Source organism: Abramis brama (genome assembly GCF_963993115.1).
Source record: "Abramis brama genome assembly, chromosome: 3".
Classification (NCBI taxonomy): Eukaryota; Metazoa; Chordata; class Actinopteri; order Cypriniformes; family Leuciscidae; genus Abramis; species Abramis brama.
In genome coordinates this window covers 27,956,657-27,980,631 of record NC_139965.1, presented here as the reverse complement: position 1 = coordinate 27,980,631, position 23,975 = coordinate 27,956,657, and the positions used below count along the sequence as shown (strand labels likewise).

Here is a 23,975-nt window from a genome sequence, read left to right as displayed (position 1 = left end):
CATCCTGAGCCAAAAAGCAGGATTTGGATGAGTGATTCTGGCAAAAGAGAATGAAAAGAAAGAGATGGAAACAAATAAAAAGAAAAAAAATAAGAGAGAAAAGGGGGACAGAGGGGAAAGCTGATTTGCTATAGGCTGCAGGAAATGAGAGCGAGAGATGGAAAAGACCCATTTATTTTAATGAAGACACCCTGTGGAGTGTAGGAAGACCAACCGGGACCAGACCACAAAAAAATACATTCACACATTAGCAACACAATCTAAAATAGCACAAATATTTACCGTACTCTTCATGGTTAAAATAAAATACAACTAAATGATTAAAAATCTTTCATTTTGTAATAATTTATAACAAATAATATACATTTAATTTATTTTTATAACTCAACAGAAACAATAACTATTATTAATGTACAAAAAATATAGCCTATATATTAATAACATCTGTCATAAATAATATAAATAAGGTTAATTTTCTATTCAATGGCAGCATGTCAGACACCATATGCTATCTGAAAGCTTAATCTAAAGGAATGCAAATCGAATGAAATGAATAGTAAAGGATGATGAAGAGAGATGGAGAACACGAGAGAGACAGCACCTGTATGATAACTAGCCCCTTGTGATTTTGGCTAATTCAATCTAATAGTGGTTTTTAAACAGAATAATGGTGCATTAAATTCACCAAACCTAAAACTCAGTAAAGGTCATTAATCATAAACCAATCAATTAATGCCTGATGCTGTTGTGTGATTGATGAGGAACGTTTCAGCAGTTTAGTTTTTGTTCTTTTGTTGTGCGTGTCAGTGGTGACGCATGCAAGTATGCACGTGTCTACTGCTGGGGGAACGTCTCCGTGTTTCCTACGAAGCTTCATGAATGTCAAAGCCTAAAGAATTAGGCTCAAGAAAGGAGAGTTCAGCGATGGCATGCGCACACACACATAGAGAGGAGGGAACACGCAGCCCGTGACAGATGTGATTGCAGTCTTCTCTCTCTGGTTTAATATGTAGAGTATGCTGAGAGACAAACGTGTTGCATATGTAGAGTAATGTGAAGCACATACACGCCAGCTGCTTCATAGCAATAGAGACCATGAAACACTAAACATGCCCACTAAAGGCCTGTTGGAAGCACTGGGCCTTTGCGAGAGCTTAATTTCCTGCTTCTGCAGTTCAATTCAAATGCAGGAAAATACTCTTAATTATGCACATACTGCTGCATAATACTGCTTGATACTTCAAAAGGCACAAGAAGTGTGTCTATACAGAACAGATGTCAAACAAATTGTTGGACTGCAGAGCGCAGGGTCTGTTTCTGATATAGTAAGGGGTTGGCTGGCTTTATTGGGGGTAATGACTGTTTGTAAATAGGAGCTGAGAGAACCGTGGGACTTCTGATTTTTGCCCTGGCCTGGTTGGCAGCAAGCACACATGAGGACTATAAAGTTGCCACTGTCTGCCCATTAGTCCAATTTTATGAGTCAAACAGGAAATAATACTGCTTGCCGGAGAGCATGTCTAGCATGGGCTTTTTGAACACAAGTGTGAGACCGTTCAAGCGAAAAAGAGACTAGTTTATTTTTTTTTTACAAACTTTGAATAAATTCCCACATAAAAATATTGAATTTAAGTATTTTAAGAATAGAGATTTAATTCCTTAACATAAAAGTGAATGTGTACCACGTTTTAAAGTGAAACAATGAACTTTGTTTGCAAATACTTTGCAAAAAACCTTCAGTTCATCTAAACACAAGCAGAAATATTAAAAAGTGCAAGCAGTTACCAGTTGTTTTATAATAAAGAAAAACAAAAGTAATAAATGTAACATTAACGTTAAATAGATTATTGTGATTATAAATTAAAAACGTCTAAAACTGACAATTTAGGCCTTTTTAATATTTATAATGTCTAATTAATGGAATTTTATTCCTGGAAAGTGGTATTGGTACTGACACCAGCAATATTCGTCTTGATGGTACTTGGTATCGGATCGAAAAGAAAGTGGTATCTCCAATTCCTTGAATTGTTGAAAGGATGGTCATTGGTTGGCACCATATGCTAATGCTAATGTGTGTGCACAAAAATCACAGCAGTGTGTTGCATGTTGTTCTGTTTGAGTGAGTTAATTTGATTGAACTGTGCCTAGGAGGGGGCTGGGGAAAAAGGGTCCTGCATAGCGAGCCAATCACGCTGCATTTGAACCATCAAAGTGGCATTAATCAGACCCGATCACAACTCTGATCAGACTGAGTGGCTACTTAAACGCCTCGCACTGTGCAGCACTGGAAAAGCTTATGAGGTCAAGCAAACACTCTCATGCCCTAAGGGAATACACATTAGCCAACCCAAAATGTAAAATGACAATCAAGGCTGAACGAAAATTTTAAGTAAGACCAAAGTGGTCTGCTGGCTCTGTTTTTACTTTCCCTAAATTGAAAGGAATTGTTAAGCCAAAAATGATGAAAATAGTCTTCCCAGAATTCACAACTGTCTTACTTGTTTTGGATGCACTTACCATTAAAAAAAAACTAAAAAGAAAAAAAGAAAACAACAAAAAAAGACAAATAAAGATAATAAATATATAAAAAAATATATTTAATAATTTAAAAAATAACTAACAAATGAAAATAAATCAAATTCAATATCTTAATTAAAACAAAGTTTTCATTATTAAAGTTTTCTAAAATTGTTGTCTATTTTTGGACCAAGCGCAATAAAAATCAGCTCTCAGCACTGTTTCAGCACATGCTATCCAGGTGGCTAATGAGTGCAAGGTGCAAACTCAACAGAGATTAGTCAACATGTCATTAACAAGCTGTGAACAGAAAACTGACAGCCCTTTTACTTTGTCCCTTCCTCCTCCTATTCTTTACACAACTCTTTAAGGGCAACATGGGAGGTCAACCATCATACACGTTTATCATCTTTCATTTCTTGTCAGTGAACGGGTGTGGGGGTCAATGTTTTGTATCCACAGGTGCTAACCCCAGGTTCTGCCACAACAGAGTAGGACACAAGGACTGAGAGACAGGAGGCCACAGTCAGGCCGCCACAAAAGACAGACACACCTAATTAATAGTGCATGGGGCCTGCTTTTTTCCTCAGAGTGTTGTCTCCTGTTGTTCGTTGGGGGTTTGCGGGGCAATGAGGTGTAGAGAGGGGTCTAGAGTTTTTTGGGGAAACGGTCCAGAAATGGGAGTCTGCATAGAGCGGTACATGCCTCAAGCTCAGTCAAGCAGCATGATGAGAAAGAAGACACACCAGTCTAAATGTTAGAGAAGAGACACACGGATGATGAGGAGAAAAGAGACAAGGAGGTGCTGTTCGGTAAGTAGGGTCATAAATGCACACACACGCTCATTGGGATTGGCATATGCCAGAGGTGACTGAATGATGAGTTTTCTACGCAGGGGTCTGACAATGTCAAAGCAGTCACCTACATTCTCTTAAGCAATTAAACAGGGCTCCCTCTGAAGCCCCTACTGTGCTTTACTGACCTCCTCACTGCCAAACCCAAGACCACAAGTCCAAAATCAACTCACTGAAAAAGAAACGGATGAGAAGGAACAACAATAATAACAAACAACTAGTGGAGACGCAACAACAACAGACACCTGTGGTGACAAGCATTTGTTTGAGGAGGTTAAGAGATACCCAAAACTCTAGTTTGAGTACAAAGACATTTTATTGGCCATAACTTCTGGAGTAGAATAGTGCAGACACACTATATTTTAAAAGGCTATAGCGTTCGGCTGTACGCACGTGCTAAGCGTTCCCATCAAAACCCAAGTATGGTTTGGGCTTAAGTGGTAAACCATTAAACCACTACTAAACAGACAACAGAAATCAACTAAACATCCAGCATTAATATTAGAATGCACACACACACACAAAAAAAACAGAATACACAGCAAATTTTGAGTGAAGAAAGAAAGGACCAAGTGGTGTAGTTACCACATCTACTAGCAGGAGTTAATGGGGCCATGACGAACAGCCAACACTTGACAGTGACACCGTTGATCAGTATCACAGAGCACTCTGCGTATAATACGTGAACAACAGCAATATGTTTTACATTTTAATCACTTTCAGTAAAAGTATATCACCATTTCATTTAATGGTTAATTGAGGGTTAAATCTGAGAGACAAGCCCTAACCCTAACCAAAGCTCTCCCAGTCAACATGCAGAGAAGTCAGCTTCTGGTCAGGACAAAAATACATTAATGAAAGCCTTGTAAACTATAAAAAAATCAGACAAACTCATGATAGGCTACTACTGCAGCAACTTTGTCCTATTAACTGAGTGTACAGGTATCAATAGGGTTCCATATGCTATGAGACTTCTGAAGGCACTTTAATTTGAGACTAAAGCAAATGGTAACTGAATGACCTGTGTGATATTTTACATTAGATTTAGCTAAATTATTGAAATGTACCAAGAGGGACAGGAAATATACACTACCGTTCAAAAGTGTGTGGTCGATTTAAAAAAAATATATATATATATTGTGAAATATTATAACGATTTAAATTAACATTCTAATATGCTGACTATATTCTAATATTCTAAATATAAAAACCTTACTGTGGGAAGTTGTACTTCCAGTGTAGTCTTTAAGCAATTACCACTGACTTTCACATATATCACTTTCACAGTATAACATCACATCACACTACAACAGCAGAAACACACAACAGCAGAAACGTCCTGTGGGCTGGAAAGTGAGTAAACACACAATGATGTCACGATCACTCATGTCATCTCTAGAACTAAGATGAGCAAAAAAACATGCTCCTGGGGCAAAGCCGTTGTAAAGTAATCCACTTCCATAATGATCTGACTAACAAGGTGTGGAGTTACACTGAGATAATGGATGGCATAAACCCCCTGATGTGGCCATTTGCCCAGGGCACCAAACTCCAATCTAAGCTGTGTGAGAAATGTTGGTCAATACCACATGCAGAGAGGAAACTCTATTAAAAACACTGCAGTTCACACACTTACAGCCTGTGCTTGCCTCACATACACACTTTACCAGCGCATGAATGAACAGGAGATTGAAGAGAGCCAGAAAGTAGGGGGTGGAGATTAAGTGAGGAGTAAGGAAATCTCCACAGACAACCGAAGAGCTCCATTCAAAAGTGTTTTGAGCAACATTTCAGTTGTCCCTTCAATTAGAGTGGCCTCTCATGAAAACATCTCTTATTGTACAGTTGCAGTCTGTTAAGCCTTGACAAGTCTTCAAAGATTAAAAAACAAAAACTTTCTGTGCACAGATAATGTACCACATATCAGTCAAATGCTCCTGATTTAATCACCACAATGCTCCTCTAAACTCCTACCTCTCCATGACTATATCCGTTTTCCTGCTCGGCTAAGACGCTGGTGGTCCCATGACCGGAGCACGGAGCGGCGGCAGTCATCCTTTTCTCTCTCTCTCCCAGACTGACAAAGTAACTGAGAGAGAAGCCAGTGGCGCCCACTCCCCTCCTCTCCCCACCTCCCTGCTATTCACAGGCAAATGCAAGTCTAAATACCAGATGGGTCTGCCCCAGCAACTTCACTAGAGGGGCGGAGGGGGTAGAGGGCAGAGAGGGAAGGGGGGATGGGACAGGAGGGTGTCTGTCAACAAAACTACAAAGCTCCTCACCAGAAAGGGCAAAGGAAAGACGGCAGAGCGATTGCTGAAACTTGGCATGCTGGTGCTAACTAGACCTTGTGAACCCATATGCAGGCGGAGTGAGAAATCCAAAACATTGATGGGAACTTTGGAAGGGTAAAATGAGGCCTAGCTGATTTGTAAACACACAGATACACACATGTATGATGTGACTGCAGGAAATGGTGTATTATGACATAATATAATCATGCGAGTTCTGACTGGGTCAAAACTATATGCGTGTTACCGATTCTGAATTTATAACGCTTGTGTGGCTGAGTAAGTTATAATCTTGATCAATATTCAGCTAGAGTTAGATTAGAGGAAAAACAGCAGCAGAAGGCATGTGGGAAAGAATTAATTCCTTGGAGACATTGAAGTATCAATAACCTGATCAATAACCAACCGCTCGCAGTATGTTGTACACATACACACACATTCTTCCAATACAACAACTGCTGTTTGTGTCACTGCTGGATTTGCTTAAATGATAAATTATACTCTCTTGAAATATAATTATAGTATATAATTACATTTCAAGTAATTTTTTAATGAAGATAAAATATATTTCCTTCATGTGCAAAAAGAAAGCGCCAGCATATTTTGCTTAAAGAATATTTTTTTGTTTTTCATTCTAGTTAATCTATTGAAAAAAAATAATAATATATTATTACATTTGTAAAGTATTGTATAGTATGAATACATCATAGTAGGATTTGCTGAAATAACTTATGCTGAATACAATTAGTTTTTTGTAATACACCAAAAATATGACAAATATGGAATAAGAGTTATCAGAATATATGTTATATTTTTAACTAAAACTATTAAAAAATGTTTTTGGTAATTGAAATAAAATAATATTAAATATTACATGAAAAACAAACAAACTTAAAAATGCTAAATGAACTACTAACTAAAATAAAACAAGTTTAAGTACTAAAATTAATAAAACTAAAAACGAGAAGAAAAAAATTACGCTAAATAGAAACATTAAAAAACTAATAGAAATGTCAAAAACAAAACCCAAAATTACTAAAACAGAAACATTTAGATGAAAACATTTTTGGGGTGAAATGTGACTTGGACATGTCTTTGTTAGATTCACAAATTTACATTCACTGTGAGAGGGCATAAATATGCTCATCCTCTCTGAGCAGAAGCCTGCAGTGCAGTAATTCAGCTCTTTAGTGAAAAGCCTGTGGTTTAAGTATTGTCATTATAATAACAACATGGAGGTGCCATTTCCTTTGACTTGCAATGTCTGACTGTATGTGTTTAGGCTTAAAACCATGTAAAACAAAAGAGGAAATGACTTTCCTCGTAACATTACAGAGATTGTATGAGGGTTTGAATGAATTTACAATATAATGCAGGGGGCAAATGAAATCTTTTCTGACAATAAACTAGTCCCATTGCATAGATGAGCATTACAGGTCAATACATCCTGTGAGACTGTGACTTTTCCCTCATCCTTCCATCAAACACAATCTCAGTGATTCCTCACTCTCTGCACTCTTACACACGAAGACCATCTGGAGCAGAAAGGACTCGGTCTCACACACTGGGCTGTACTGTCTGCTGTGCCTCAGGCTGCATCACTGGGCTGATGCTCACAGCTCTGCTGTCACTTTCTGCACTGCTGGCAGCTGTGATTGCCTGCAGGGCTCTGATCCAGACAATACATTGTCAATATTATGTTTGTCACCCAATGTGTGTCAGTGAGCTTACACAGCGCCCAGTAAGGTCAGAGTAAATTCATTCATTTAACACACGCTTACTGACTGAATGTTTACTTTGAAGGGAAACACAGGTCACACAGAAGTGAAAACACTAATTCTACTACAGGATACTTTCTTTGGTTGAACTTCTTGCTGATTTTGAAAAAACGTGTGGAGTACAAAAAGTGTGGTTAAATTTCAAATTAAAGCTGTTCTTTTGAATCTGGAAAAATGGTATCACACTTTCTACAAAAATATTAAGCAGAACTGCTTTCAACACTGATAATTAGAAGAAATGTTTCTTGAGCACCAAATCAGCACATTAGAATGATTTTTGAAGGATCATGTGACACTGAAGACTGGAGTAATGATGCTGAAAATTCAGCTTTGACATCACAGGAATAAATCACATTCATGAAAAAAGATATTAATATAGAAACATTTAAAAATCTTACCAACCCCAAACTTTTGAACGGAAGATTAACATTAACTACAGAAACGTTTTATATTTACTATAGATATTTCCATGACTTTTTATGATTTTCTATTGGATGAAAATCACAATTTTATAAAAACATGATTTTTTTCAGGTCTTCTATGACATTAGAAACATACATACAAGTACATATATACATACAAACAGTGGTGGCCAAAATTATTAGAACGGTAAGATTTTTTAATGTTTTAAAAGAAGTCTCTTCTGCTCACCAAGGCTTCATTTTTTGACCCAAAATACAGAAAAAACAGTAATATTGTGAAATATTTTTACAATTTAAAATAACTGTTTTCTATTTGAATATATTTTAAAATGCAATTTATTTCTGTGATGGCAAAGCTGAATTTCAGCATCATTGCTCCAGTCCTCAGTGTCACATGATCCTTCAGAAATCATTCTAATATGCTGATTTGATGCTCAAGAAACATTTATTATTATTATTATCTTTTCTTTCTTTTTTTTCACTTTAATTTTTATTGTATTTTTAGTATGTCACAACTGTTTACAATCAAATACAACTTTCCAAATAGAAGAAAAGGCTAATTTGAGTCAGACATGATGAGCCATTTCAATAACAGGCAAATAACTAAAACAAAACAAAGCAAAAAAAAATCACGTTTAAGGACATTAGTTTAACCTCAGTAGACTGTGCCACCATCAAAACGAGTCATTCTTACACCACTATGTTTCCACAGGCTAACCTTAAATAAAAAAATAAACTGTAACACGGTAACAAGCCAGGAACTGCTTAGAACAAGCATTATAACAGAAAAGTATACGGACTTCCAAAGTCTGAAGAGCATTCTCCAGTTTTCAGCTGAGGTGGGGGAAAACCTCTCTCCGGGAAAGGGCCCCCACCACAATAAGTCCGCTACAGATCGTATCGCAATTCACTTACGTGTGTCCGATGGCACAGCTGACCTCTTCATCCCTCCAGCCGGCGCCATATACACTGAACATCTTTATGTAAAGGGTCGCTATAACATAGGTTTTTAAACACTGCTGTGTCCATGTTCAAATTCCCGTAGGCGTTCTTTACTTGTGGTTGATCCCACTCGCTGCCACGATGTAGCCCCAATGTAGATGCAGAGCCCCAAATGTAGAGCCCACGATGTAGATCCAACAGGTGGCTCTTACCGGGCGGTCTCTCGGGCACCTCCACGTTGTATCCTCGCCGATGCAGATCCTGCGCTGCCTCCCAGGCACTGCCGTACACCTGCACACCGTCCTCCCAATAAATGCGTATCCGATTGAAAGGCGTCTGGAAACGGATGCCCTTTTCTTTGAGAGCCTTTTTGATATTGTTGTACGCCTTACGCTGATGAAGAACGGCAGCTGTATAGTCATGGTCGAAATACAGCGGTTTCTCATCTATCATGATTTTCTTTCGCCAGGCTTTTTGGATAACCATCTCCTTGGTGCTGTACTGCTGGAAATTTACTATAATGGACCTCGGACGCGACTTTGGGCCCGGTCTGGGCGCCAGGGCTCTGTGTGCACGTTGTATTTGCAAGTCCACATTGCCAAGCTCAAATTCGGAGCGAAGCAGTTTTTCGACAAATTCCATCACCGAGCCTTGTTCAGCGTTCTCTGGCACACCGTGGAACCTGATATTGTTTCGTCGAGCCCTCGACTCAATATCGTTCAGTCTGTCCTCTAGTTTCTGCTGATCCTTTATAGCCTGTTGAAGGGCGGCGTTGGCCTCCGCACTCCATGTTTCAGTGTCGTCGATCCGCGTCTCCATCTCGTTGATTTTCTTACTGTGTTCTTGCATGGCTAGCATGTTTGTTGATAGTTGTTGGTTAACTTCTTGTTTGAACTCAAGGAACTCTTCTCTCATATCATGTTTAATTTCGTCTTTGAATGTTTTTAAATCTTCTTTAAGTTCCGACTTGAGTTCGCTGATCTGCTTGCTTATAGTTTCAAGCCCCGTGTACACATTCTCCGATGTTGTTTCGTCTCCATGTTGTCGGATCTCTTCTCCCCGCATGTCGTCCACTTCGTCTTGCTCTGCACGGTGCGGATAGTTATTCGTTGTACTTTGCGTCCCTTTACCTCTGCCTTTCTTCCCCCCCGTCATATCAATGAAGAAAAATCACTTTTTTGAATCAAAAATAATTACACGGGGGTAAATATAACGCCGACTTGCGAGAGCTAAGTGCTCAACCTGCCATTTTGGTCTGCAGCCAAACCAGAAGTCGCCATTATTATTATTATCAATGTTGAAAACAGTTGTGTACAATTTTCTTTCAGGATTATTTGATGAAAAGGAAGTTCAAAAGAACAGAATTTATCTCAAATAGAAAGCTTTTGTAACATTATCACTACTGTTCAAAAGTTTGGGGTCAGTAAGCTTTTTTTGTTTGTTTTTTTGGAAAGAAATTAAATGAATTAATTTTAAATTAAATTAAATTTTATTCAGCAAGGATGCATTCAACTGATCAAAAGTGACAGTATAGACATTTATTATTTAACTTTCTATTCATCAAAGAATCCTGAAAAGAAATATTTCACAATATTACTGTTATTGCTAGCCTGGGAAAACCCAGACTACTTCCGGCGAATTTTAATTCTCTCTCCAGGATAGTCTGGAGAAGAGCCCATTCAAACTCATTTCTTGTGCCGCCGAAATCGCGGCACCAATCAGAAACGTTGGGGGAGGGATTTACATGATGACGACAGCGCAGCGACGCTGAAGGAGATTTCATTACAAAGATGGATGCCGCCGTGGAACATCACTCGTTCGAATCAGTTATCGCGTCTGTTTTGAGTGATTTAAACTTACCGTTTTCGTTAAAACCGGAGCAAAGAACAACAGATGTTTCTCCGTCGCTCTGCATACGTCATCTCCTTCATCGATCTGATTGGTTTTAAGACTATCCAATTGCGCCCAGAGGAATTTGAGCTACGTCGGTTGGTGACGCCCCTTTGGAAATGATTTGTCTACATAGCTTCGCCAGACCCTACACTCAGTTTCAACTGAGAAGGGTCTGGTTTTAACCAGGCTAGTTATTGCTGTATTTTGGATGAAATAAATTAAGCCTTAGTGAGCAGAAGAGACTTCTTTTAAAACATTAAAAAAATCTTACCATTCTAATAATTTCGGCCACCACTGTACATGCATACATAAATTCATGGTGTCCTGTTGTACTATGAATAGAATCTCGTGTCCTCGTGTTCAACCTCAGCTGTCATAGCACAAATGACGTGTTTGATGACCACAATCCACATTGGCCAGTTCATCAGCCGTGCTTGGACCGGTTGCTAGGCAATGCACTCAAACAGTGACTTTCTAAATCTGGGATGAGCTGGTCTGTCATTGAAGACAAATCAAGCACTGGAGTCCAGCATGTGGTCACTCACAACGCACAAAAAAAAACAAGACAGAGGTTCTGTACTGTCTCAATCACACACAGACACACACAGATACAATGCTCACACAAGACTAATACACATCTGTACACTGTTATACACTGACTACAAAACCATCAGTGTTGAGTCTAATCAAAAGCATGAAAACTCATGCATAGGAATGGGTGTGAAAGGACAGGTGGTTTGAATAAGCATTCATGTACGCCAGTCAGATGACACAAAGTGTCATCGCGCACCTTAACACAACGACACAAAGACTCTATCTGCAGTGCTGAATACTGAAAAGGATAAATGTGTGATATGTCAGAGACTGATCTAGGAACAGGCAGTTGTATGTAAATGAAGCCAGCTTTTGATTAATACACAATCAATAGCTTTGATTATTACACACATATACAGACAACTTTTGTCAATATGCCAACAGATGGCAGGAGAGAGCTCGGATGAGTTCACCATGCCAACAGGGCAAGGGCTCTGGATGCATGGATGATCTGATGAGTCAGGAAAGAGCACTATGATTATGCTAATGATAAAATCTGATAGCGGTCAGCCAACGAGACCATCTGTCCCTGCTGGGGCTCGGGGGGAAACACTGAAGACAGACCGAAGCGTTCAACACTCACTCAGTGCCACAGAGGAAAAACACAATGGTCTGATCACAAAGACAATTGTGTGTGTGTGTGTGTGTTTGTTTGCCTGACATCATTGCCAGTCAGGGATTTCCGTAATAGCTGGTGCTTTAGAAACACTGTATGCTTTTCAGAGGAACTCTTGTCTGATGGATATGGAAATGAATGAAATTGTGCTCCATTACTATCACTTAACACTATATCAAGACCTATAATTATATCTGTTTTAAGTTAAGTATCTGCTAATTCTAAAGTTTTTATCATTATTAAAGAAAACTGGAAAAAATAAGAAAGATGGGACAGGATTTATTTGACTAAAAGTCTATCTGACTATAAGGGTTATCTCTTCTGACTAAAGGAAGATAACAGTTTTTGATCAGTGGCTGTTTCAACATCCAACCGAGGTCAATTAAACACCAAAGACATATTAAAGTGGCGCTGCGCAGACCGATCAGTGTATGACTTATTTCATACACTGACCGGTCTGCTCAGCGCCACTTTAAGCCTGGAACACAGCCGACGCCGACGAACTAGCGCTGATGAAAGCCGACTGTGTTGTCGCCTCGCGTTGGGGTAAAAAGCTGCACTTGAACACACCGAGAGAACTACAGCCGACTGTCAGCTAGAATGTGCGTTCTTCGTCTGCGTGTAAATGAGACAACTGTCTATTTCTGCAGATATATTCGTCATTCAAAAAGGAAACCGATGTTGCAGGCTGCAGATACACAAACCATGAATAAAGCAGTGTGTGCTTACCGTTTTGAATATCAATCCTGTTAAACACTTTCTTTATTCCACTCCGCTCGTGTTAATATTGAAATATTTGCCAAGGAACACTCAGGTAAGATGACGTAACATTAGAACAGCCTTCTATCTGTACCGTTCTGACTTTTTTGCTTGTTGTTTTGCTATTATTCTCGTGCACTGACTCTTCACTAAGCTGAACAGCCAATCAGAGTTCTCTCTCTCACCGACGGCCTGACGCCGATTCAACATGTCGAATCCGCCGGAAAAAAAACAGACGAGGACCAATTTCTGCCGACGGTGCGGAACCGTGTGGAACACACTGAGAAAACTTAGTCGGCCAACGCACAAAAACTGCCCGACGGCCGACCGTCGGCTTGGTGTGTTCCAGGCTTTAAGTGTTCAATAAAATAGGGTTTCACAACCTGGGGGTCGTGACCCCCACCAGAGGTCGCCAGAGGTACTTAGGGGGTCGAAAAGCCTACTTGATTATAGGGAAACTACATTTAGACTTAACTAATTTTGAAACTAACCAAAATTAAACAGAATGGAAGAACATGTCCTGCATGAACAACCCATGAAGCATATGACTCGAAAAAAGGGGTTTCCTAATTTTTTTTATTATAAAAATACTGCAACAATACTAGAAAAATAAAGTTAGAGAAACACCGAAAAACAAAAAGAAAAAAAGAGCAAAACTTTAAGTGAAATAATACACTACAAAGACTATGATTGGTTGAACAAAAACCTACTGAAGGATGGACACAGCTAATGCACATCTAATCTGAATTGAACAGATTACATATTAATGGATTAATGTATCAAGGTAATTATTCTGAGCAATTGAAACACCTTATAATTAAAAAGCAGTACAAGTAGGTAATCTCCCATTATCCACCAAACCTATTTAAATATTTCAATCAAGTAAAGCCTCAAACAATCCATTACATATAATTAAAGGGATAGCTAATCTAAAAAGAAATTCTGTCATCATTTACTCACCCTCATGTCATTCCAAACCTGTATGTCATTCTAAACCTGTATGTTTTAAAACTAAATGGGGTCCAAACAATATTGCACCTCATTTGTTTTTTATTGTATGAAGAAAAAAACCCACTGTTCTTCTATTGTGTTCCACAGTAAAAATAAAATTATACAGGTTTGGAATGACGTGAGTGTAGAGACATTATGACAGAATTCTCATTTTGGGTAACTTATTCCTTTACAAAACCATTCAGAAATCAGATAACAGACAACGCTTCTAACATATCATAAAGTCTTCTAAAACTTCTCACAACGTTTCACTGTGTTGCACGCACTACAATACAGCTCAATACCAAATGAACATTTTATAAAGGGAGCCTTAGTAGTAAAAGTAAAAACAGAAATACAGAGAACAGTCAGGTGAGTTTACATCAAAAGCAACTACTGACCACTTACCTTGTCAAAGAACTCGTAGAGTCGGACAGTCTTGTCAATTTTATCCTTGGTGTCCTCCACTCGCTGGGAGAAATCATGTAGATGGACCCAGAATGAGCGTACTTTCACCTCGTATACCTGCAGCTCTGCAGAGGAGATGTCTTCCCACTTCTCTAAGCGCTTAAGGAGAGCTTCACCGCTCTTACAGTGCTCCTGAACACACACACACACACACACACACACACACACACACAGACACACACACACAGTATTACATAGTGGAATGGTATGAAAGCAAAGGGTGGTGCGACTGAGGTGACTACATTTAAACATTGACAAACGCTCTTGAAACTCATGTTTACACAATTAAGCAAATGTTTGACTCCTGCAGTAAAATATTATCTCTCGGTCCAAATAAAAATGTCATGAGGCATTTGTTGACAAAATATGAGGACAACCCCAACCCCAAATGCAGATGCTGTGGGGAAGGGTTTAAAGTGCTGTGTAAAACATGTTTAATAAGAGTTGACATACATATGCAGCTGCGTAAAATTCTCTGAAGACAGTCTGTTTATGACGTAACTGCTCCAAGGAATCTTCCAGCTCACTCAGCGTCTGCAGACGAGACTCTCCCACCTCCTCTATCCACTGACTCACCTAAGAGACAACATATACATACAATCAATTAACCCTGCTACTTTCCAGCTTTAAGACCCGTTCACACCAAGAACGCCAATTATAACGACAACTAAAACGATATTAGTGTCAACACCAATGCACGATAACATTCTGTTTATTATAAGCACACACTGAAGTTATGTCATCTGCCGCATGAAACACTCAAGCTCTTTAAAACAGGATGGATTCTGATCGGCTGTAAATGTTTTTATCGTTCATCAGTTAGAAAAAAGATTTTTCTGAATGCTATTTCAATGATATCGTTCCTCTGTATCATTATAGTTGTGTTGTGGACTTCTCTATTCTCATAGAATTAGAATGTTTAACTTTATAGTTTTCATTATAGTTATTGTTTTTGTTGTGAATGGGCATTTACTCTGTTATTCGTAACATATTTTTGCTTCTTGTTCTCTGTGACAGTAGACTTTGGCAGTAGAATGAAACATGAGCACACAAACACATCAATCACATGTGTGTCATCTGATACAGATGCTATGGTGCTAGTTTACATTTTCTCATGATGTGCATGAATGTGTGTGTGTGCTTTGCTAATCTGTTTCAACAACTTCCACTATATCCATGCCAACAGGATTTTCCCCCCTCTTTCTGCCTGCTAGGCACAATCATCCATTAAGACTATCAGATGAATAAATCACCAAGGCAGTGTGTAGCTTAGTAAGGCTGTTTGTGAGTGAGTGAGTGTGTGTGTGCGTGTGTGTGTGTGTGTGTGTGTGTGTGTGTGTGTTTGCAGCACTTCAGTACAGTATTCACCAGGGCCGTGCACAGACATTTTGAGGGGCAGTGGCTTAAACCAAAAAAGGGGGCACTATAAGGAGTTTGAATGAGGCAGTATCATCTTAATACAGAAAATTAAAAACAACTCTTTTATATGGGCAATAAGATTACAATTAGGATTTAGTGCAAAATCAAGTTATGTTGTTATAATTACTCTTCCAATTAAATAATTCAATGTCAATGCCAGTTTAACTGTCTGATGCTCAGTGGGCTCTCACTCTCTGAGCTGCCTCATCCTATGGAAGTAGTATAGACATTTAATTTAATATTATGCACTTAAAGTATAAATTGAAATGATATACAGGTTACAACAGTTATAAAGTCACACCGGGGTAAAATGCGCATTTGACTTAATTCTCTTTTATACCACTCAATGGCACAAATTCTGCTCAGCACTTTTTTTCATAAACGCTTTTGATGATGGACTTGGAAATTTGGCTGATCATTGACTTGATCAAAGTTGATTCTGTGCTAATTTAATCTACTATTTTATATATATTTTTTAATGTTTTAGACTTATGTAGCAATTTAAATACAAAGATCTCAAGAATCTTGTTTCTGTATTTTTAAAATGAAAATTATGACAGATAGCCTATATTTATTGAACAAACATTTATTATTTAATTTATCAAAATAACTCCAAAATTGTTATAAACTTTACTAAAGTGATTGGTTTGAACAAGTATCAACTTAGACATTATTAAAAGCATATTCATTTAGCTTAAGTATTTTTATCAATACTGTGTGTCTTACCATGCTGGTTTTACCCCGTGTGTACCTCCTTGCCACCTCGTACATTAATAAGATTTTTAAACAAACCACCTTTCTGATTTATTTTCACACAAAATCTGTTGCTCCATACATTTTCAAACATTGTTCTGCAATCATACACTGGGAGTAGTGAAAATTAGAATTCTTGTTCAATCAAATTATTTAACCTGATCTAATCTAATATAAATAACACTAATAAATAAATCACGTATAAATAAATAACATTTTCTGTTGTTTGCAGATTTTGTAGACAAAAAAACAATGCCTTCACAAAATTAAAAGAACAGAGTGAGAAAGAGCAAAGACAAAGCCTATTCAACATGGCAAAAATTGAATCAAAGTTCTAGAAAGCCAGAGGGTAAATCATTATGTATAGAATATTTAGCAGACAGTTTTTCACACTTTAACTCCTGTAAATATATTTCCCATTATAATCAGTTGCCTTAGTTGATATAGTATCTATCTATAACATACATCATATTTATAATATTTTAATGAGACCATATTAACTTTATACATAATAAAAAGGTAATATACTATATATTATCTAAATGTGTTCTAATCTAAATGAATAGTACCTTAGTATAGTAGGTTACAAGGTGGCTAACGGCACAAAACACATTTGCTTTTCTTCCAAGAACATGGATGTTGCACGAGTTGTAACTTGTTAGCACTATTTGAAGACCAGGAGCAAAACATTTTGCGACAGAAATACAAAAACATATTACCAAAATACTAATTTTGTGGATCGACTACTGTCTGTAATGTGGATTGTAATTTGTAATCGACCTGTGAATGGGACGAAATTCTATTCTGAAACTGTCGTCGGAGAGCGGGCACATGCTTGTCTACGAGTGACGCTGCGGAGCGAGCAGGAAAACACGGAGCGGATTAGCGGAATCAGTGGATCTTTAGCGGAGCGATAACATAACGTTTTTATGGGAATCTTCTGGAGGGTTAGGGAGGGGGGCGAGAGGGGCACCTCAGCTGATGAGGGCAGAAGGGCAGTGGCTCTAGCCACCGGGCCACCCCCCTGTGCACGGCCCTGGTATTCACTATTTTTCAAGTGTAATAGGTAAACTCAAAACTAAGAATAAGCCTTGAAGACACAAACTGCCCAGATGTGTAGTGGAGCTCAAAAGTCTGAGACTATTCGTGCAAATGCTTCCCTTTTGCAGTCTTTTCTAATATAAAAATGTATTTCTTCAAGAAATTTGTCATTATCAGCAAAAACAATTTAAGTGAAAAGTTGAATTAAATGTACAGTAATTTCAGTATTTTTCAGTAGAACTCAGTCTCTGACTTGCATTAATGGTTTTATACTTTAATTTATTTAATGATGCATTTCCTATGTAAATTAATTCACTTTTTCTTAGTTTAATAATAAAACTTTGTTTATTTTCAGGTTTAAATTATGATAAGTTGTCACATTAACATGACATAACATGGAATGTTTTAATTAAAGAGAAAACATATAGTACCATTTGCTAAGTCTCACACACAGCTGTTGTCATCTGTCATGAATCGAGTTCATAAAAGCAAGTGCAAAACCTCAGTCCTCACCTCTCTGAATCCCTCCTCCAGGGTCTTAAACTCCATAATGAATTCCAGTTCCTGTGTGCATTTGTTGGACAGCATCACCAGTCTATGAACCAGCTCGTCCACTTGGTTATACAGATGTCCTGCATTCTCGATGGCATCTCTAAAACACACACCAAGAAGATTTCTGTAGCATATTAAATTTAGTCTACATATTGTCTTGACTTTGTTTCTATTCCCTGAGAGAAACTCCAGGCATCTGAGCTGTGGAGAAAACACTGACTGCAGGACTCACATCTCATTGGCTGAGACAGTCTTATAGAATATATTGATTGGACGAGGCTTTGAATGTAATTGGATGTGCAAATTGTGATCTGGCAATGGGAGACAGGGTATGGAGAAGTGCTGGAGGGAGGGAGAGAGAGAGAGAGAGAGAGAGAGAGAGAGAGAGAGAGAGAGAGAGAGAGAGAGAGAAACCAGTGTGTGTGGATTGTATAAGAAAGAAAAAGAGCATACATGAGAGAAACAAAGTGAGTAATTGACTGTACTGTATACATGTGCATGTAAGTATGTCAAGAAAATATTTATTTTAAAGCATAATTGTGAGAAAATGTGAGTAATGGTGCATTTTTGTGTATCTGTATGTGAATGTCCAGTGCTGTGATACACAGTGACAGAGCACACTGTGCACAACAGAAGAGGTTGATGTCTACTGGATGACTTCACCGCTGTAGTTCACTTACACAATAATGTATTGTGCTCTAGTCAAACATTTATACAACATTTCCCCTCAACGATATGCCAACTTACTCAGCCAAAGAGTTATCCACTCTCTGATCCATACACAACATCAATGTCAATGTCAAAAGGAGTGCTACATTCCCATTTTGACTGCCAAAAGACTTATCAAAGCATGCAAAGACTTATTAATGCAGACAGACATGTGGCACATGCATAACAACACAGCCAAAAAATTGTGCCCCCTGCTGTTTCATACACAGATGCAAACACATATTCACATGGGTTTAAAAGATTTTCAATAAAGTTACCTAGACTCTTTCCACTTGCTTGTTTTTGAGCTTGACAGCCCTATTCACTTACAATGTGAAATAGAGCTGTCACAGAGTTCTACAGTCACACAGGTTCAGAAAATGGTAACTGAATTTTAATTTGGCTCATATCCCTTTAAGGTATTGGCTGATTTAAGTTCAGTGTTGGGAAGAATATGTGTGTTACACACAATGAGAGGCATGAGGGGCAAATCAGGGACCTCAGAGTCCAAGAGACCAAAACTCACCAATTATTCACAGCACACACCCAGAGCAAACACGACTTATCACAGCACGCAGGGAATATCAAAGACATTCCAGCAAGAGAGAACAACAAAAGAGTGAATGAGAGAGATAAGAGTCTAAGACGGATGTATGAAAAATCAGAAGCCTTCATTACCAGCTCAATGAAGCATTCAGACATAGTATTGTTGATTAATTGTGTTTGGTAGACAGAAGATGAATGAACTTGATTGTTTTTATATATATACAGTATTGCTATAGAGATCTCTCTCTCTCTCTCTCTATATATATATATATATATACACTTGGTGTCTCTAATAATAATAAGATTAAGATTAATAATAATAACATTTAATTTATTAATATGTAGCTGGCTGTATTTTTATTAGTGATTTTTGCTGACAATTATTTATATTTATGATTATTATTACACTGTTTTACAAGGACTATAGAAAAGAGATGAAAAGGAGATCCAATTTCCTGTTTATGTACATTTGAAACAAAAATTAGCAAAGACCACCAGTGAGTAAAAGCACAATCATTCTATTCAGTAAAAAAGCAAGGGTCATAGTTCACCTTGAGGATCCAATGGAATTGTTAAAAAGACAGTCTTGAAAGATTATGTGTGAGGGAAGAAGTCAGTTTAATAAACAGAAAAATGCAGAAAAAAGAGCCGGATTCATTCACTATTGTTGAGCACTTAAGACTCAGTCACACCTGTGAGATTGAGCCCTTTGTGTGTCTGTCAGCACCCAGGTGAAGTGCTTGTGTGGGAGCAGCTCAGACAGCTTAGGTTTCATTTTGGCATTTGCTAAGCAACAAATGAGCAACTTGCACAGCCTTTAAACTCTAATTTCACCTAATATGAAAGGCACAAAAGGGATGGAGATGACAAGGCGGACAATCAATCAAGCCACAGAACCAGAGAGGCTGGCTTAGAATCATATTCATTGCATATTCATTTATTAGATGAAGCCTTTGGAAAAAGCAAAAACCAAGCCATCAGTCTTAATGAGCAACCCACTGGGTCCTTATCACCGTAATCTGTCGCAAACACCGGGCTCGAGTGTTTGTGTCTGAGCAGGAGGCTTTGAAATTGCTTTTGAGTAAGCCAGCACAGACATGCCACTGTGTTTTAACCCAAGTCAAACAGGAAGCAGCACTAGAGCCCTGCTGCATCCAAACCATACCATGTTATCAGAGACAGACACATGCGCATTTGGTGTCTGTTTAGCTCTGAGATTGTGTGTATGTTTCAGGATGAAATGACTGTGTGCAGATAAAGACATTTCTCTTGGCTCAGCTGTGGGAAATAACATTCACACTCCCTCAACCTCCAGCTGAACCCAGCCCTGATCATCAGAGGCCTGAACATGCTCTCCCACGCTCTTAACACTTTTTCTCTCTCTCTCTTTCATTATTCCTCTCTTGTCTGGCACTCTCAAACTCTCTTTACATCTTTCATAATTCTATAATTAAATTCTAAAACGAGCGAGCTGCCTCGTTACCTACTGACTATTTACGCAGCATCCTTACTGAAATTAAACTTCATTAGTGGCTCATTTGTAATGTTCTACATGGGCAGGAACTCACATGAAGCACACAGGAGACTCAACTCACAGCTGATTTCAACTTGTGCATTAATATGCATTTCACATACAAACTTTATGTAAAAAGTCACTTTTTTGAGCTTATTTGGTTATTTGTGATGTGTGCAGAGGGTTAAAATCTGTATAATCTTGTCTCACCTGTAGTCCTCTGTCAGACTGACGCTGGTCTCTTCTTTTCGTAAACGGGACAGAGCGGCTCCTCCCTCCAACTGTAGCCGCACCAGCCTGCTGTCCTCCAGAACAGTCCTCATCAGCTCTCTGTACTTACACAATAAGATCTGTGCCTCCTGCAAACACACACACACACACACACACACACACACACACACACACACACACACACACACACACACACACACACACACACACACACACACACACACACACGTATTACTATAAAACACAAACACTCCTCTACAGCTGCACACATTCCCACACACCTTATTATTACAAATACACATCATATCTACTGTTCTCTCACTGAGTAATATCTGTCCTATCTCCAGCATAAACAAACATACACCCCATAATTATCTTCCAAACTCCACTGACAGATAGAGTAATACCTGTAGCAGCACACATTACCTGTACACACTCTCACGCACACAGGCATTCATTATTATTCATTAAAATTGTATCTACACCTCCTTCATTTAATACCAGCTCACGTTTGTACTCATTAAATGATCAAATGAACTTAAGCTACAGTACAGTTTAATACGCGTAACTGCCAAACCTTCAGGTGTGTGTTTGTACTTGTGCTGTTGTACTTAAAACTGGCTTTTATGGATATTTCTTAACAACAGTAGAACACTTGTCTTGCACTTTATATACTGAACCCTTTTGGTGTGGATGCAGCATAATGACAAAACAAAAGTTACCAAATCCACTGCAGAAATGCACACAGATGTACAACAAATCAGCTTTCTAGGCCACTGATATGACTGGAGTCATCCTATGTGAGTCTACACTACTATTCAAAAAGATTGTGTTTCCTGTATGTTCATCAAAGCTGGATTTATTTGCTCAAAATGCAGCAAAACAGCAATATTGCAAAACATTATTACAATTTAAAATAACTTTTCTATTTTAATATATTTTAAAATGCTGCAAAGCTCTATTTTCGGCATCATTATTCCAGTCTTCAGTGTCACACGATCCTTCAGAAATCATTATAATATGCTGATTTGCAGCTCAAGAAACATTTCTTATTATTATCAATGTTGAATTTTTGTGGAAATCAAGGTACATTTTTCAGCATTCTTTGATGAACAGAAAATTTTAAAGAACAGTATTTTTTGAAAGAGAAATCTTTCTCTAAAAATATAAAAGTTTCTTTCACTTTTGATCAATTTAATTTAATTCGTCCTTGCTGAATAAAAAGTAACTTTTTTACCTAAAGAAAAAAACAAACAAAACAACTTACCCCAAACTTTGAACCAGTAGTTGCATGATTTTAAACATATTTTTATCACAAGTTTTTATCCATTTTATTTTATTTTTACCTCATTTCAGGTGTAAAATGGTTAAACATTAAAAATGTTTCAAATTACTTATACGTTTACATTATTGACAATTTATTAATAAATTTATTGAAACCACTTCTGAGAATGGTTCTTACTAGTAAACAAGGTTAATAAATTAGTAAAACACCATCTTAATCAAACGCTAGATGGTAGTAAAACTACCATCTTAATTAAAATCTATCTATAATCTGTAAGGGTAGCATTTGGAGTGTAATACTTTTTTAGGGTGTGTGTGTACCACCCAGAAAAGCATCCATAATACCGACCCGATGATGCAGATTGTGGTCTGACCACATTGCGCGGAGCTAACAACAAAAGGTTATATAATATCGAATAACCTCAGGAACCTCAACAAAAGCCTTCTTAAAGTGATTTTGAAAAAGTACTTAAAGAAATAAAAATCTCATAATTACTGTCATACGTCTACACCCTAATTAGCATGCGTGTGTGAAGTGGGATAAAACTGTAGAGCAATTACATGAATTACAAATGTCAGTGGATGTTTCTATGAGTTTTAAAGCCTATTTGGAGTTTTGTTTACAGAACTGCTTTAAAACTCTTCATAGACACTATATTAAACGGCGGAGAATGAAGATACAGCATGTGAGGTTCTTAATACAAGGAGAAAATTAAAAAAGTAATCCAGGACTGTGGTGAAAAAAAACGGGGAGAAAAGAGGGGACACATTTAGATTAACAGAGGGAGACAGAAGAAACGGCAGAGAGATGAGCGGACAGGCCAATACTTATTCTGGTTTTCTATTCATTTAACATCTAAGCATCACTTCATCCACAGGAGGGGCTGTTTTAGCATTCAGTAAGCAGAAATCCATACCCTCATCCACCAGACTCTTTCTTTGCTTCTCCTTTCAACTCTTTATATAAACCCTAGGTAAGTGATTTTGAAGATGGCTGCAGATAAACACTCCTCTGGGAGATCATTACTTCTCCTGAGGCCCTATTTTCCCCCAGAAGCCTGTGGATAAAAGGTCCTTCGTGACCTCCACTGACAGCCAGAGGTCAACTCGGTCAAAGCCTTGACACACTAACCACACACATACTGAAGTCTATTTTTCAGAACTTGTCTTCTAAATAGAACAGTCTTTAAAATCAATGTAACCGGACACCAGTGCCACTGCTGTACTTCATGGACACAGAATAAAAGTCCCTCTGAATAGAAGACTTCAGTGCCATGTGATGCCCTCCTGAGCAGAGTTCACTGTCATAAGGTCATAATGAGTCCTTGGACTGCAGTCTCAGTAAACATAACTAGAACTAAGAGTTTAGGGGCTCAACTGGTTCACACGCAAACTATCTGCAATATATATTCCTGTAGCTCAAACAATAGAGCATGTTAACACCAAGGTCATGGGTTTAATTACTAGGGAATGCAAGAACTGATCAAAATTTATACTTGAATACAAAGTAAGTCACTTTGGATAAGTGTCTGCCAAAATCATTAAATATATACAGCTCTCTCATTCCTGACAGGGCTTGGACAAAGCATTTTTTGTGGGACTGCTTTCGATAGAGCTGCTTTTAGAAAGTATTTTATTGACTGTTGCAGTACCTCTGCTGTAGGTGGCAGCACTGCAGACTCCAGTATGCTGATGGAGTTCTGAAGAAGGTTCACAGCATCCTCACAATGGCTGGTCAGCTGCTCCAACCTCTGAGATATAACAAAAAGAAATGTTTAGGTTAGGAACCCATTAGGGGAAAAAA

At 38.1% G+C, this 23,975-nt stretch overlaps 1 protein-coding gene across 5 annotated transcripts in view; it reads right to left on the bottom strand.

Annotated features, from left to right (window-relative positions):
• plekhg4 (pleckstrin homology domain containing, family G (with RhoGef domain) member 4) overlaps positions 1-23,975 on the bottom strand; it is an 89,173-nt gene that overhangs the window by 14,112 nt on the left and 51,086 nt on the right. For all 5 annotated transcript variants that reach the window (XM_084107376.1, XM_084107378.1, XM_084107374.1 and 2 more), the window contains exons 9-13: positions 23,824-23,922; positions 20,867-21,015; positions 17,851-17,989; positions 14,578-14,700; positions 14,065-14,256 (exon numbers count right to left, since the gene is read on the bottom strand). In XM_084107376.1, the coding sequence (XP_083963502.1) occupies positions 14,065-14,256; positions 14,578-14,700; positions 17,851-17,989; positions 20,867-21,015; positions 23,824-23,922 (702 nt within the window). The remainder of the gene's footprint in view (positions 1-14,064; positions 14,257-14,577; positions 14,701-17,850; positions 17,990-20,866; positions 21,016-23,823; positions 23,923-23,975) is intronic.